The sequence below is a fragment of the Pocillopora damicornis genome, chromosome 9 (genome assembly GCF_964200805.1).
Source record: "Pocillopora damicornis chromosome 9, jaPocDami1.2, whole genome shotgun sequence".
NCBI lineage: Eukaryota > Metazoa > Cnidaria > Anthozoa > Scleractinia > Pocilloporidae > Pocillopora > Pocillopora damicornis.
In genome coordinates, this window is record NC_142678.1 from 1,502,356 (window position 1) to 1,517,921 (window position 15,566).

A 15,566-nucleotide genomic window follows, 5' to 3' on the forward strand; every position below is an offset into this window, starting at 1 on the left:
TGCCAAAAGTACTTATGACAAACAAATTTAAGGGTTTTTTTTTAATGATCGATCGCAGATCACCGAGAAAGAGTTGTGTCAGACATCTAAAAAACGTGTTTGAAAGTTTTCTGAGCGTTCTTGGAGGTATTTGGGCGTGATCAGACATGATCATGTGAGCATTCATTTGAACTTACCACTGATCCGTCAGGTCCTGGTTTGCCAACGTCACCGGTATCACCCTACAGTAATATCACAAATAATAAATTTCAACATCTGTCAAATATAAAGCTTAGTTCACTCATTCAATTCTCGAACCGGGTAATCCAAAGGTGTAAGGTTCGGATTCTATCTGGATCGGACATTCAGGAGTTTTTTCTTTGTCTCACAATTAAGACAAATGAATCAGTTTTTGTCCTTTACCCCACTGCTGAGATAAAAATTAATTAGCTCTCTAACATTGTGTCCACCACGTAATTTGTTGACAAATTTCACCTACCAGTTCACCATCCTGTCCCTGCTGTCCAGCGATTCCAGTTCGTCCTTCTCGGCCCTTAGACCCAACAGGACCAGGATTGCCTAATGGTCCAGGATCACCCATTGGTCCCTGCGAAATATTTTCTTATGTTAACCGTAAACAATCTCATGACAGTAATAAGCCTTCAAGGGGCATATTAGATTGGGGGGAGCCCCTTGTACTGGATAGTAAAAAAAATAACAACAACGAAAATGCAAAACGGGGATTGTATTCGATGACTTGCCGAGCAATTATCGTTGTAGTCACTTCCATGGAATGTTTCAGAAGCACAATAGGGAGGAGGTGAAATTTTTGGGGCTTTTAAACAACAGCACGCATAGAAACAATTCAAAATTGTACTCACCCTTCGTCCTCTATATCCTTCAGGTCCGGGTCTTCCCTTTGGGCCCGCAGGTCCCTTGGAAAAGAATAAAAAAGTTTGCATATTAGCAGAGCTAACAGGTTCCTTTTATGCTTCGCCCTTGTCTACCATCTCGTAATAGAAATCTAGAGCTCATAATCTGATTATTAATTAGTCCAAGTCTATCCGCGCAAAAAAAGAAGACTGAGTACTAATCCATATCACTCACATCTGGACCATCCGGGCCAGGTTCTCCAAAAGGACCTAAAGGGCCTTGAAATCCCTGAAAAAAACAAAAGCAAGTAGAGATTTTATAGCTAATGGTTTGAACCCACACATGGGAATTCCTTTCCCTTTTTTCTTCTATGTCTTGTTAACTCTTAAGAGTAATATACATCATATTTCTTCTAAAAGCATCACTCCTGAAAAAAACATTAAGGTTACAAGAATAAAGAAAATGATCGAGATGTCACGAAGCTCTTTATTTTTGATGCAAATTCTCCTTCTGAGCATCTTAGGAAACGCATAGAGAACAATATGCCTACTGAATTGTTGTTGTAAATGGATTGCGTAAGCAGGCGATGGGAATTAAGAAGCAAAATAGTTCAGAGGTATTGTTTGATTTAACCCCAATTCTCAGAAATATCATATGAGGATATATATTAAAGACAATAAGGAGAATTCATATTGCGATCTTAGGAGTGAAAAGCTTAAAGTACTATAGGCTGCGTCTTTAACATACCTGACGTCCATCATCTCCGGGACTTCCTGTTATTCCGGCAAAACCGAACGCCCCCTGAAAAATATTGGAAAGGAAATTACCACATCACCCTTCGAAACTCACTTTCTTAGCTTATTGCTTACTTTTCTGTTTAAAATAACTGCATTCCATTGGTAGGAGCTCAGCTTGGACAGATCACCAAACAAACAAACAAACAAAGAGACAAACTAAACGACGACCACCAACAACGAAACAATAACAAAAAAACAAAACAAAAAAAAATAACGAAAAAAACCAACAAACCGAAAAGCGAACTGATTACAGCACAGGTGTTTGACGATGATATTTTTGCGCTTGTACCCATCAAATCGTGTTCCTCACAACACAAAGTGAAATTCTAGGTTAAGTACAGTAAAGACTTGCGACCTCAAATTCAATCGCTTCATCATGATCTCAGTGGCAAATTAATGCCAACCAATTTCGGTTTAATTCATTGCCCGAATTTTTCTGCGCCGCTATGGAACTCGGAGAAACAAACTATGCCATTTTTAAAAACATTCCAATGATAAACCGAGGATTTTATTTTCACAATCATCTTGTCGTTTCCTTACCTCATATCCCTTTGGCCCTGTATCCCCAGAGCCTCCTGGCTGCCCGATCTGAATGAAGAGAATTAATCGAATGTAAATGGATTTTCAAGTAAAATGTTCACTGCACTGAGATAAAAAAGATGAAGGTGAGGAAGGGGGGGGGGGGGTATATGAACAATATATAAGGTTGCTTAAAATGTGACAATATGCGACCATGACAACGAACCACTTGGTAAAAACTTACCCTCCCGCCGGGAATGTCAGGTACCACATTAACTAGAACTAATGGACCTTTTTCGCCAGGTACACTCTAAAAATAAAACAAAGAAACTCGCACGAATAAGAAGTAGTGTTAACCCTACCTAGGTGGCGGTTGTATGGACGCTTCATTGAAATTAAGTTGGCAAAGCCTCAATTACGAATAGATGAACTTCAAGTGCAAGTCATCCGCGGCCACGAGGCTAAACTCGCTCTCGCGCAAACCAAACCTGACAAATTATTGCAACATAGTAACGAACACTCTGCAGGGTGAATCAAATATCTGCCTACAGATTAAAAATTTCTATCGATTTTTTTTTTATATACTGAATTACGTTGGTTGACACATGAAATAAGTATACGAGTGTCGAATAGAAGCTGATAAACCTCTAGAATGATGAAACTAATGAAAAAAGGTATCTTAACAAAAGGCGAGGTTGAACATTTGTAAGCTGAGTATTGAAAGAACATAAAAGTGGCTGCGTGAATGGTATAATGTAATTGTTCACCAGATAATAGCTTTTCTGAAACAGCACATTGGCTTTTAGCAGCTACATTGTATACTAACTCACCGGTAGCCCGGCCGTCGATCCTGGGGGGCCGGGAGGGCCTGGATTCCCCGGATCTCCAAGGTCGCCCATTGCACCTTTGACCCCTGAGAAACCCTAAGGACATTCCACAAACCAGTTAGTTTTGACAAAGAGAGGTCTAACGTCATGTCACGTTTCAAGGCTTTCCACGGTGCCCATCACGTATTGCCATGTGTCACTGTCTTGCAAAGAGGCAATTATAAAGAAAAAGCACACAAAAAAGGCTACAAGATGACACAAAATCGATAATGTGATGTTCAAAGCATAACCACGTAAGTTTTTTTTTGTGTACTTGTTTGGTTTTAGGGGGAGAGGGGTTGAAGGGTGGTCAAGATATTGCTTTAATAGCTGAACGGGCGCGAAATGAAGAGCAAATTGATACAGGTCACCGGAAATTCTCCTTTCTAGTGCCACAGGTAAGGTGTAGCGAACAGTATGGAGAATAGGCATATGGATATTAATGCTTAAGGATGTAAACACTAATCCAGCAAAAACAAAAATACCGTGCAACGGAAACTCTCCCTCTCCTGCCAATTCATTGTGTCCTTATGCCGCCTCGACCCCTTATCTCGTCCCGTATAACGGGAACTCTCCCTCTCCTGCCAATTCATTGTACCCTTGTGTCGCCTCGACCCTTAATCCCGTCCCGTACGATGGGAACTCTCCCTCTCCTGCCAATTCATTGTGTCCTTATCTCGCTCGATCCTAAGTCCCGTCCCGTATGGATAGAAACCAAAGTGAAAACAGTCTTAATAGACGTAAGAGAGAAAGAAATACAATACCTTTGGTCCGGCTGGCCCTGTTCTTCCGCGACGGCCTGGTGCCCCGACGTCACCCTAAGGGACATCCGAACGTTAAATCAAAGTCATAATAATTCAGTAGTTCTACTGAAGAGCGGTTACTAATGATGTCTGGTGGACGGTTTGCATTCAGCATATCTCTTCTCTTAATTACGAAATTATTTTATTATTAGTCACGTTTGCTTCCAGGCAAAAGACTTTACTAATGATCTGACCCAGTTGGCCCAACCAACCCAAAGGTGTCTTGTCGTGTGAAGCGACAAGGAGTTTTTGGTTGGCAGGTATCCAGTTAACCTCCCTGTGCGGTAGCAGAGGGAGAGACAAGAGATGGAGATGTGCGTGTGTTTCTGTTTGTTTGCGTGGGGGGTAGGGGGTGGAGGGGGTGGAGGGGGTGGAGGGTGGGGGAGCAGTTTCTGATTTGGCTTGAACGTGCATGGGCCGTCTAACAGGACTACTGCTCTGGAGTGTTTGATAAAGTTGTTCTAGAGAAAACATCTTTCAATCCCAATAATTATCCATCAAACATTACTAACCCGAAGGCCGACTGCTCCTCTCTCTCCTGGGGGACCAATAACCTAAGAAGTTAAAATGTACCAAAAGGTTAACAAGGATAATTCACTAAAAAATTACAGTTGGCGAATAGTTAAAAACGTAAATAAGGAAAAATAAATGTTTGTACTTACCGTGGTTTCAATCGACCCTAAAATACAGGAATGAAAGTTAAGAAAAAACTTCAGTGATTCTTTTACAGAAGTGATCAGTAAGCAAGCTCTCCTAACAATACAAGCTCGTTGTCAAATTAATGAGCGTTTGCATTAAAAAACTATCAACTGGATGATATAAAAATCTAGGCTTTGTGATGCCAAAATCTCTGCTTAAACGTTTACTGAAGTTTACGGCATTCACCCGTGCGAGTGTCCACTTAGATCTGGGAAGGGAAAGGCTCACGAAATTTTACCAGTCATAGATTAACCTTTTTAGTTCCACATATGAGGTTTTTGAAGAGTAAAAAGTTAAAGCTTCTACAAGCGATACTTAAAAATACCCAAATTAACGATTAAAACAAATCAGCAAACTGAGGAATAGGTCATGATTTGAATAACGGGGGTAAATTTCCAAAGAAACTGTAGTGCTGTGTCTGTGGAGGGTATAGCAAAATAATTTGGTCTCACCAACTGAGTTGTTAATGTAAATTAGCCACTGTTAAGCATTTCTAAAGCTGACGTTTAAAGCGTTAGCTCTTTGTCGTCAGCATTCGATCTGACGAAGAGCTAACGCTCGAAATATCAGCTTTAGTATCTCTCTCTACAGTGGCCCAATTATCTTATAACTTACTCGGACAGAGTGCTTGTGCCACATCGACAACTTTAGTGGGAAGTTCACTCGGCCTTTTGACAAAGAACAAATCTTTGTTTTTTAAATTTTCCAATTCCGCGTAATGTGATTTGGCATCTCCGGCACCGATGGCGTAAATCTCAAAACCCCTTTCTTTCAGTTTGTTAGCTGGTTGGTAAGGGTCGAATGGAGGGGTTTGCGCACCATCAGTTATAATTAAAACAACCTAGAGGGAAAGAGCACCATGCAGAAATTAAGTCATTGCAGTAAGATTAATTTCATTGCCTGTCACTCTTCCACCCGTTACGTAAAAAAAAAAAAAATTGGTTAACCCTTTCACTCCCATAAGTGACCAAGACAGAATTTCTCCTTACAATATCAATACAATATCAAGCAGGCAGGTGATGAGAATAGAGAAGAATATCAATCATGGGATTATTAGTTGATCCAATACCAAATTCTCTGAACTAACATCATAGGAATTGTATGGCAGACAGTAAGGAGAATTACTAATTAGATCTTGGGAGTGAAAGGGTTAAACATCAGGTGTCCATGTCTGGCCGTGAGGACAAATTGATTAAAACGACCTAGCTAGCGGTGAAGGATTAGAGGAGGAGTAGGTGGGCAGTTGCCCCAGATACTAATATTGATCCAGAGAGGCATGCAGAAATTAAGTCATTACGGTAAGATTAATTTTATTGCCTGTGCGTAAAAAAAAAAGAAAAGTATGGTTAAATATCAGGTGTCCATGTCTGGCTGTGAGGAAAAAATGGTTTTTCCCTCCTTTCTAGTTCTTATCTGCTTCGTGCCTTGAGGTACTCATAACAAAACAGATTGCGCATGCCCAGAATTTGCAATGACTAAGCAATATGATTGGTGGCGTGCTATTAGGCTGTCAGAACCAAGTTATCTCACATGAGTTACAAACAACCTCGTTAGCCAGTAAGAGACAGTGTTTTAAAAACGTAGAACTTTTTTGGTAAAGCTCAAAACAAGATACGTTACAAAGTTCTTGAATAAACAAGCTTTGTGTTCGAAAGTTTCGAGTTTTCTTCGGACGTTTAAATTTCCATTAATGGTGAAATAAACCGCCTTACCTTCCGTACATTGGGATCTTCTCGGAAGCTATTTGTCTGTGCGTTGAAAAGTTCGTCGTTTGCTTGTTTGAGCGCTGAGTGCAGCATGGTTCTTGAACGCGGAATAGGGGGATCTAGATTAAGCAAATTTCGAACAACAGTGTTTTCGTTTTGCCCTTCATTGAACCCAAATTCTATTTTGGATGTCTCGCCGAACTTAACCACTCCAACATGGGATCCATCGGACGATATGTTCACCAGTTTCGCGACTCCGGCGGCAAACTTCCTAACATCTTCCCAATAATTCTGGATGCTACCAGATGCGTCTATGATGAATGCCAGGTCAAGAATACATGGGTCATCCAATCGCTCTGTTTGAATGAAAAACAAATGGAAAAACAAAACATAACCCTTTGCAAACTAACATCAGTATGCATATTCTCTTTACTGTTCTCTATACATCTACTGAGGCGCTGACGGGGAGAATTTGTTCAATGATCAAGAGCTTTTTAGTTGGTGATGATTTCCTTTATTCTCGCGACCTTAATGTTTGATTCAGGAGTGTTATTGTAGGGAGAAATTAAATGCTAGTCACTCCAAGGGGTCAAATGGTTTATAGGGATATTTTTGACAAATTTCCGTTGTTTACCCTATTAACTCTTTACATCCTAACATCAGTATGCATATTCTCCATACTGTTCTCTATACATTACCTAGGTTCTTAAAAGGAGAATTTATAAAACCACCAAGATCTTCGTTAGTTGCTGATCATTTCCTTTATTCTCACGACTTAAAAATTTGATTCAGGGGTGATATTGTAAGGAGAAATTAGACCCTTGCCACTCTTAGGGGTTAAAGGGTTAAGGATTCTCGAGTTTGGACAATAAAATAAGAAATTTTTTAATACTAAGGGTGTCTTCCGCGAGCCTTAACTCTCTATTAAATAAAAGATTCGCCATCGAAAAAAAGCTAATATTTCCCACTCTTCTTTTGTAATGGTGACAACTGCTGTTTTGTTCACACGTCACAATCCACAAGGGTATTGCGTGACGTGGTGTAATAGTGTATTCTTTGGGTTAGCAGCGCAGTGGATTTCTTTTTACTTAAAGCACTTCTATCTCTTCGTTGTTTTCCACCGAAAGCTAAATCTACAACCTGAATAAGCTAGAGGTACAAAAAACATATGAACAGAAGCTCTCTTCTGAAGTAATTCAATATTCACAAGCAAGTATTCCATCTATCTCACTTTTGAAATTACATTTTCTGTGGGAGACTCTTGCGAATATATCCTGTCACCTCATACCAAATTAGAACCCTTTGGTTCTTTGTGTAACTGCAGCGATGAACGAAATAAACTCCCTTCATTTTATCAACTTTATCTGTTCGCTCCAGGGTTTCATACAAAGCGGACTGTCTAGATTTTACAAACAATTACTTTCAGGCGATATCAATCAAATACTTCTTTGTCAAACCATTGTTAATGTTGGTTTGTGGAAATAGGCATAAAAGGACATAGAAGGAACCTTATTGATTTCATAAGTTAGGAACAGCGTGGATCAAAATTTAAACGACTTGCATAGCGGTGATGGCGCTCTACTCAACGAAAGACCATTTAATACGGAGTTAACAAAAGGTCATTATGTTTGACGAGCCCAAATGTGCAATTCCCGTACCAATAAAAAGCTTGATGTTAGATTTGAGCGTTTTTCTTTGTCATAACCCTGAGCAAAATATTAATTTAAACCATAAACTTTATAAAACTCTTCGATCGTGTAAAGTACGGTTTAATACAAAGAATCCGTAGCGACTTCAGTAATGCCATAAGATCACAAGTCACGTTACCAGAACAACACTGAAAAGCATACTTACGTGCTGTTGTCGCTGAAATCCCAAACAAACCGAGCAGCAGGACGCGAAGGAAAGTTATATGAAGCATGTTTCGTCCTCGCTCAGTTGACTGCCAATGACACTAGTCTCTGACCATCTAGAAGAGGCAAAATGGCAACAGAGTCCTTGGCCAATGAGTCGTTCGTGTGCGCGCGAGAACTAAGCCTGAATAAGCCCCTTGTGAAACTTGAGTAGATGTCTTTTCGTTTTATGACCATCCTGTGGCCGGACAAGAGGGTAACACAACATACATTTTCACGAAATAATTTTTTTCTTCATTACCATGCATACGGTGGTTTCGCGATTATTTTTTTTTTGGAGAGTTTTAAACGGTTACCAGGAGAAAGAACAAAACGTATTGTTGTGTTTGGAATTTGGAGCTGCCATTTCTCTGTACAGTGTTATGTCTAGCCAAGTTAATCATTCAACGCCCAAGTAATATATTACTCCATGTAATCAACAACCGTTGGCTTTGTTGATAGTTTCGGTCTTTGACTTCTCAAATTCCGTAGCTTTTCTTCAAGCCTAGGAATACACAAGGAAAAAAATTAAAATAAACTTTCTACCAGAGTGCAATCGTTTGATAATTCATCGAAGAGAACGAAGAGCTGACAGCCTGTCATCAAGAAACAAAAGGTCAGTTCATGGAGGAAAGAAAGCACCGTTGTTTTTTAAATTATAATTTACTTCGTAATGCACACTCAAGTGGCATAATTTAAGAACACTTTTATGGGGCTCATTTCGAGATTACGTTTTGGGAACAAATTTGATGAAGTGATTGAAATTATTGAGAAAGTATACATTAATTGTGTGCCACGATTCGTTTTTCAGTACATTCAAGCCTTTTAGCCAGGGAGCGGTCCTTGGCGTTCTTAGGGGTTTGGCACTGATAATTTTTGTTAGTGCCAGTCCCCCGCCAAACCTCTCCATGACCGTTGATACTGATTATCGATCAATTTACTGGGCTCGGTGGTGGCCCACTTGAACGACAGAAACAGAATAGCCACCTTTATCAAAAACTAGCACATTGCCTCTGATATTTCGGAAAATCAGAGTCGTCACCACATAAACAACAAAGTCTGAGAAATTGTGAAAAAGGTATGGAATTCTTGACGGGTGATGGATGCGAAGATAAATACAAGAAGTGACTATGTGTATGAGTCTGTAGGTAGTAAACACTAGTGCAGAGATCATTGCTGTCAATTGAAATGTTCATGTCTAGAAAAGCCAACTAAGTGTCGGAAATTTGCCAGGTATATTTCAGAGCCGGGTGAAAGGAACTGACGGGGGTTATAAATTAAGTGAGCTCCTCTCTGTCAGAGGAGGTAGCGCCGATGCAGTTGTCAATGTGCAACCATAAAGTTCAAGTTTGGGGCCGTTTTATTGACTTAAAAATTGATGTTCGATAACACCAACGTAGAGATTGGCGTAGCTGGGTCCCATTTTGGGCCCCATGGCTACGCCATTAGTTTGTTTATAGTAGTTGCCACCGAATAAAAAACAGTTGAGTGTTAATAATAGTTCGCCTAGACGAAGAAGTGTTTCAGAGCTAGGTTCCCCAACAGTGCGTTGATCGAGAAATATATGAGGGCCAGGAGACCTTCGTCTTGGGAAGGACAGTATAAAAAGATGTAATATTCATAGTGAAAAGAAGTATGTCCTGGCCACCATTTCCGGCCAAGGAAATGTAAGTCGCGAAAAAATTCAAGTGCGTGTCGGCTTTCCTTAATGTTTGATGGTAAGGTTTTGACGGTAGGTGCCAGTTCTAGGAGAGGTGATGGTGAGATTTTTTGCAGTGGCGGGCAGCTCTTGTTCAGCTCTAAGATCATTAGTCGTGTTTTTGACAATGTTTGGTGGCCAATTTACGTTATCAACTCCGTTGGTAAACTAAGTTATCCTATTATATCTGATTGTGGTCATAAAACGGGCAATTAAGGGAGTGATTTAAAGTTTCATCAAGTTTTAAAGTACGAAAAGGCAAAGCTGCAACACTGTGATCCAAATGGTAGCATTTTTATGCACAAAAACCCATCTGCAAGGGGACATTTGTAGGAATGATCAGAATACTATTGAATACAGCCATTGGGGGTAAATGTTCGGCAAATGAATTTTGCATTACTTGATTGGATACGTCAGACGGGAACTAGCAGGTTCTGCTTACGAATTGATAGGGTTTTTTGAAGTTCTGCCCCTAGCTAAAGAGGCAATGAAACCATTATATACTGATTATTAAATTAACTACAATTTCAGAGCGCAAAAGTAAGCGCAAAATCAGAAGAAAAGAGAATTAATTGATTAGTACTGATCGAATTGTCGCAACCTACTAGCTATGGCCAGCAAGATGAGAATGGTCACCGTCAGTAAAAAGGCAAGTCATGTTCAAGACTCGTAAATCTATGGTGGCTGATCTCAATAGCTCTTCACAGGGAAAAGTGCCTTAATTTTTGGCCCATGAAAAAAGTCTGGGGCACATGTCAAAAATATTCCAATGATTCTGCACCTTTGTTCTTTTTTCGACTCTCCTCGAGCTAAAATTTGTTTTTGTCCAGTGGAGCGAAAGGATAACGATGAAATTTCACTGCGCCGTTATTGCAATAATTTACCTAATTATTGTCACCTTGAACTTTGTGATTTTTTCACCCATCTATTGCATGATTCTCAGTTTGAAATGCCATTCACCGTATGTCCCAACAGAGAACCTCTTTTTCTAAGCCTCATGGCTGGAAAGTTAAAATTAGTTCACATTCGAAATGGGACAAGACTGAAAAGTTTCCATTCTACTTTTTCATATATTTTGGAAGACCTTTGGACGTAAGGAAATATGTAGGACGTATAACTATGTACAGTAGTACCATTTGCCGATAAATGTTTTTTTCAAAATAAAATTATTAAATCTGGAATTGAGAAACAAGGATAATTTAGCTATGCCGATAAAGCATAGTCTCGTGGAGGTTCTGCTACTGCGCGCACTTGCTTGATTTAGCTGATGCGGACGATATACCCACGGTTGAGACTGAAAAAATAGGCCTTGTGTAGGAAATCTCTTAGCCTAACGTTGGTTACCGTTTTGCGTTTTTCTGAATAGCTGTCACCAGCGAAATACGAGTAAATCCCAGCTATTGTTTTTACCAGTTTCAAAATAGCGCATTATTTTCGCCCCAAGGGGTGAATAATGTTCATTAGCGCGAAATAGCCAACCAATCAGATTACTTTTTTGAAATCACCAAGTAGCAATTATCATATAGAGATATATAGTTAGCGATTGGGTGGGGGGGGCCAGACTGGGGAATGTTAAGCTTACGGTCATGAAAAACGGGCAGAGCGTACGTAGGTCTATACATTATGACCGAGAACCAATTACTTTCCTGATCGGCTCGATCTAACTTAGTTGATAGCCATTTTGTCATGTGAAGCCTCATTAGCGAAATACGAGTTAATCGCAGCTATTGTTTTTACTAGTTTCAAAATAGCACATTATTTTCGCCCTAAGGGGTGAATAAGGTTCATTAGCGAAAAATAGCCAACCAATTAGATTCATTTTTTGAAATCACCAAGTACCAATTATCATATAGAGATATGCAGTTAGCGATTGGGTGGGAGGGCCAGACAGGGGAATGTTAAGCTTGAGGTCATGAAAAACGGGCATTGCGTACGTAGGTCTATACATTATGACCGAGAACCAAATACTTTCCTGATCGGCCCGATCTAACTTAGTTGATAACCATTTTGCCATATGAAGCCGCAGTTGCTATTTGTCCACTTTTTTTCTTGAAAAATATGTTATCATTAAATCTCAGATTGAGGCCGATGGTGCAGAGAGGGCCTGAGAAGAAGTCTGGTTTCATTGCACGGCGCAGCGAGAAGAGAAAAGAAAGGAAGAAGGAGAAACAGCGGCGGTCATCAGATAAATAATGATTCGTCTGACGAGGCGTGTGTGGACAAATAGCTCGTGTCCAGGCCATTACGAGCGCCCTAGAAGATGCACGTGAGAAAAAAAAGAAAAGAAAAAAGATAATAGTACCATGGGCTACAGAATGAAACGATCGTGAACACTCTTCTATTCAGTCACACAAAATTAAGCCAAAGAAAATAGATTTCGAAAATTTTAATGAAAAAACAAAAATTGAAAACCAACAAAACTATTTAAAAGTAGTAACAATTGCTTAGCAGTGCTAAACGCGCACGGAAGATTCCGCTGCTCCAACTGTTCTAAAAACTGAGTGCATCTAAAACTTTAGGTGACCACGCCAACTAAGTATAAAATAAGTTTAAACGAGCAATAAGGGAAATGGAAAGTAGACTTGTAAAGCCTTCCACGGCTTAATTCAGCAGTGCTAGGCCCAAGACAGAGGAAACGGCCAACAGGATGGTGTTGGCAGCGAAATGTGAGTTTGTATTATCTTGAGAGGATATGAATATTATCTCTTACCTGCAGATAATGAAGGTCCGGTGTTTATGGAAAAAAGGAGTCGTGTAATTGAGGCCTTTGCAGACTTTGTCACGTTGTTAAAAGAAAGAGAAAAGAACCGAGAGTATTCAGACAATGATTGACAATGCCATTTATGTAGAGTGGATTTGATGTAATGTAAAGACATTGAAAACTTCAAAGCTATGATTGAAGACTTAAAATTACGCAAGAGACATCGTGAACTTGTATTTTATGCGGCTTTACATCATATTTACGAACCGACAGGGATGAGACATGGATGGGTCTATGGCGCATCATGGAATGAAGAAATCGCAGCTGGGTTAGATTCTGCATACCACGACAAAGACTATTAAGACACATTTGTTTTCTTTTTATTATACTTTGTAGATATACATCAAATTAAAAAAAAGTTATATGGGTAACGAATAGAAATGAATGATGGAATTGTGTACATCAGTCTATTATTAAATGTAGTTAACCAATCTGCATTTTCAATCACGGGTGGACCTTCATAATTAGTAAAGCCATATTGAACTATTGAAAGATTGAGCATATACGCATTGACAAAAGTGAAAAAGTTGACGTTCGTAAACAGTAATAACAATTCTTCATGCTCACTCATTAAAAACGCATGCAACGCATTAAAGAATTGACGAAAATCTTCCACGGGAAATTCAGTCTGAAAAAATCAAAAAGTGAAGATGGTTACTGTATCACCTACACTTAATGAATTAAGAAGTTGGCTAACCAATAATACTCTGAGCCTCTTCCCACTTCATCATCAAAAAAAAAACGAAACCATGTATACAAATCATACACACGAAGTACATTTCTTAAAAAATCGATATTTTCAAATTGAAAAGATAGATTGAATCCTTCTGTTCTTAATTCAGTTACAATCAAACAGAATAATGCGTAAAGATCTTCAATTTCTTCAGGGTGGTATAAGTGGTTTACATTCATCTAAAAAAGTCAAAAAGTACAAATGGTTACCATATTATTTACATGTAAAATGAATTCTAACGTCGTGTTATATCCTAAAGATAATCTTACGTCATCGTGAAAAAAGCAGTGAAACAATTCGTTTAAAGCATAAACACGATTCACTTTGATATAAAACTCTACGTTATTAAATTGAAAAGCTAGATTCATGCCTCTCCTTCTTATTTTCAATAAAATACAAAATAATAATTCGTGAATAGCATGACGTTCTCTAGTACTGATCTAAAAGAAGAAATTATTTAATTTAATGAAGATAATATCTATCGAGTGCAAATAATCGTACTCCCATAAAAAAGTTTACATGAGAATAACATCGCATTCCTCGATGATATTGTGAATATAATCCAAGAAACTCATTAATGCAAGGTGATACTAGATGATCAAAAACTAAATCATAAAAGGCGGTTTCAGGATTTGTACCACAGGTTTCTGAAAATTGTTGTTGAAACTCATCACAAAGTTTGACATGTACTAATAAAAAAAAAAATTTTGATGTAAGTATAACTTTATAGCGTAGATGTAACTTTGAATGGTATTCTTGACAAATCGATGATTCAGTGCATAAGAACACATCCAGTTTACAGCTCGTAAATCATATTCAGGCGTGTAAGATCTGATCTGATAAAAAATTAAGTCGCGTGTAAGAAAAATTGACGTATATGATAAAATAATATGAAAATAAAGTTGCACAGAGCACAGAGAGACGAGTACAGGTAGAGCGTGCTAGCAAAAGATTCGTGCCTCGTTTGGTGTTCCCGTCCTCATGGGTGATCAGACGACAGACCTGTTGCGACAGAATTATTATCACCCTGTCTTAGAAGGAAGTTATTACTACGAACCCAAAAAGATCCAATGAATTCCTCTGCGAAACAATTACATTGACGAAATCGAAAAATAGATGAGTGAATCGGAAAACAACAATCTGGCTCAGTTTATCGACGGCGCCTCCATTCTCACATTACATTTTAGACGTGTCCGTTAAAAAAAGTCTATAAAGACGACAAAAAATGTCCCGACGTGTATAATTACTCTCATCTCAACCGCCTCCAACGGTACCAAATTTGACGCGGGGGCACCTACGCCGGGAACGCAAACAACCCAACCAGCCTTTGACAATATTATACGCGACGTGACAGCTCAAGCGCAAAACTATCCTGAATTACAAGAAGCGGCACGTATGAACGCCTTATTGGACGAGAACGATCCAGCTGTGTTTAATGAACCTTCGCGTTAAAGAAAAAGCCACAGTTCATCGCGTCCTGCCTCCGGAGCCGCCGCCAAGAAGAATCCCAAGAGCCAGAAGAAGACGGCGAAGCCATCTCCCAAGACAAAGTCTACCACGACTTGGGATCCTAAAAATTTTGTCAAAAAGAAACAACAAGGACCACAAGGACTTTGTCTTCGAAAGAATACGACGGTGATTTCTTTATTGAAACATATACCGGCTTTGAAACAACCACTTTACAAGATTGTCACTCCTAAGAAGTAAATGCCCGAATCCATCTATCCTTACGATTTTACCTGTACTTGTCATCAATGTAAATCATGTCAAAGACGTCAAGAGGTCACCTCAGAAGTCCGATGGAGGGTACGAGTGATGCATCTCAGAAAAGACTATCTTCCTCGACAGATAGATCACATCATTCAGAGACTTCAAGAGTGAGATCAAGCAATTATTTATCAAAGCTAATAAATCGGTAGAGTTATGGAAAGAAAGATGTCGTACTCTAGAATGGAACCGTGATGTTTGGTGTAAAAGGGTGAGGGAACTTGAAAAGAAATTCTATTGTACATCTTGTGTCAATCAATATCAAACAGTGAAAACCTTAAACAATGAATCGTGTTTATGCTTTAAACGAATTGTTTCACTGCTTTTTTCATGATGACGTAAGGTTATCTTTAGCACACTCGTCTGCATGATTCTCCAAGATATCCAACATATCATCTACATGACTCAAAGCCCAACGAGGATTGTCTCTCACATCACACATCTTGTTTTCGAAAAATGAATGCCGCACCAC

General features: G+C 39.2%; 1 protein-coding gene and 1 pseudogene across 1 annotated transcript in view; both read right to left on the minus strand.

Annotated features, from left to right (window-relative positions):
* The window catches only part of LOC113685752 (uncharacterized), a 33,882-nt gene extending 25,355 nt beyond the window's left edge, over positions 1-8,527 (minus strand). Inside the window, exons 1-14 of the mRNA XM_089181679.1 lie at positions 8,097-8,527; positions 6,249-6,598; positions 5,152-5,377; positions 4,500-4,516; positions 4,350-4,391; positions 3,799-3,852; positions 2,999-3,091; positions 2,413-2,478; positions 2,190-2,237; positions 1,600-1,653; positions 1,087-1,140; positions 861-914; positions 479-586; positions 177-221 (exon numbers count right to left, since the gene is read on the minus strand). Coding sequence (XP_089037805.1) covers positions 177-221; positions 479-586; positions 861-914; positions 1,087-1,140; positions 1,600-1,653; positions 2,190-2,237; positions 2,413-2,478; positions 2,999-3,091; positions 3,799-3,852; positions 4,350-4,391; positions 4,500-4,516; positions 5,152-5,377; positions 6,249-6,598; positions 8,097-8,163 — 1,278 coding nt within the window. The 5' untranslated portion in view covers positions 8,164-8,527. The remainder of the gene's footprint in view (positions 1-176; positions 222-478; positions 587-860; positions 915-1,086; positions 1,141-1,599; positions 1,654-2,189; positions 2,238-2,412; positions 2,479-2,998; positions 3,092-3,798; positions 3,853-4,349; positions 4,392-4,499; positions 4,517-5,151; positions 5,378-6,248; positions 6,599-8,096) is intronic.
* Positions 8,528-9,126: 599 nt separating this feature from the next.
* Positions 9,127-9,943, minus strand: LOC149039554 (uncharacterized; annotated as a pseudogene).
* Between the last annotated feature and the right edge of the window lie 5,623 nt (positions 9,944-15,566).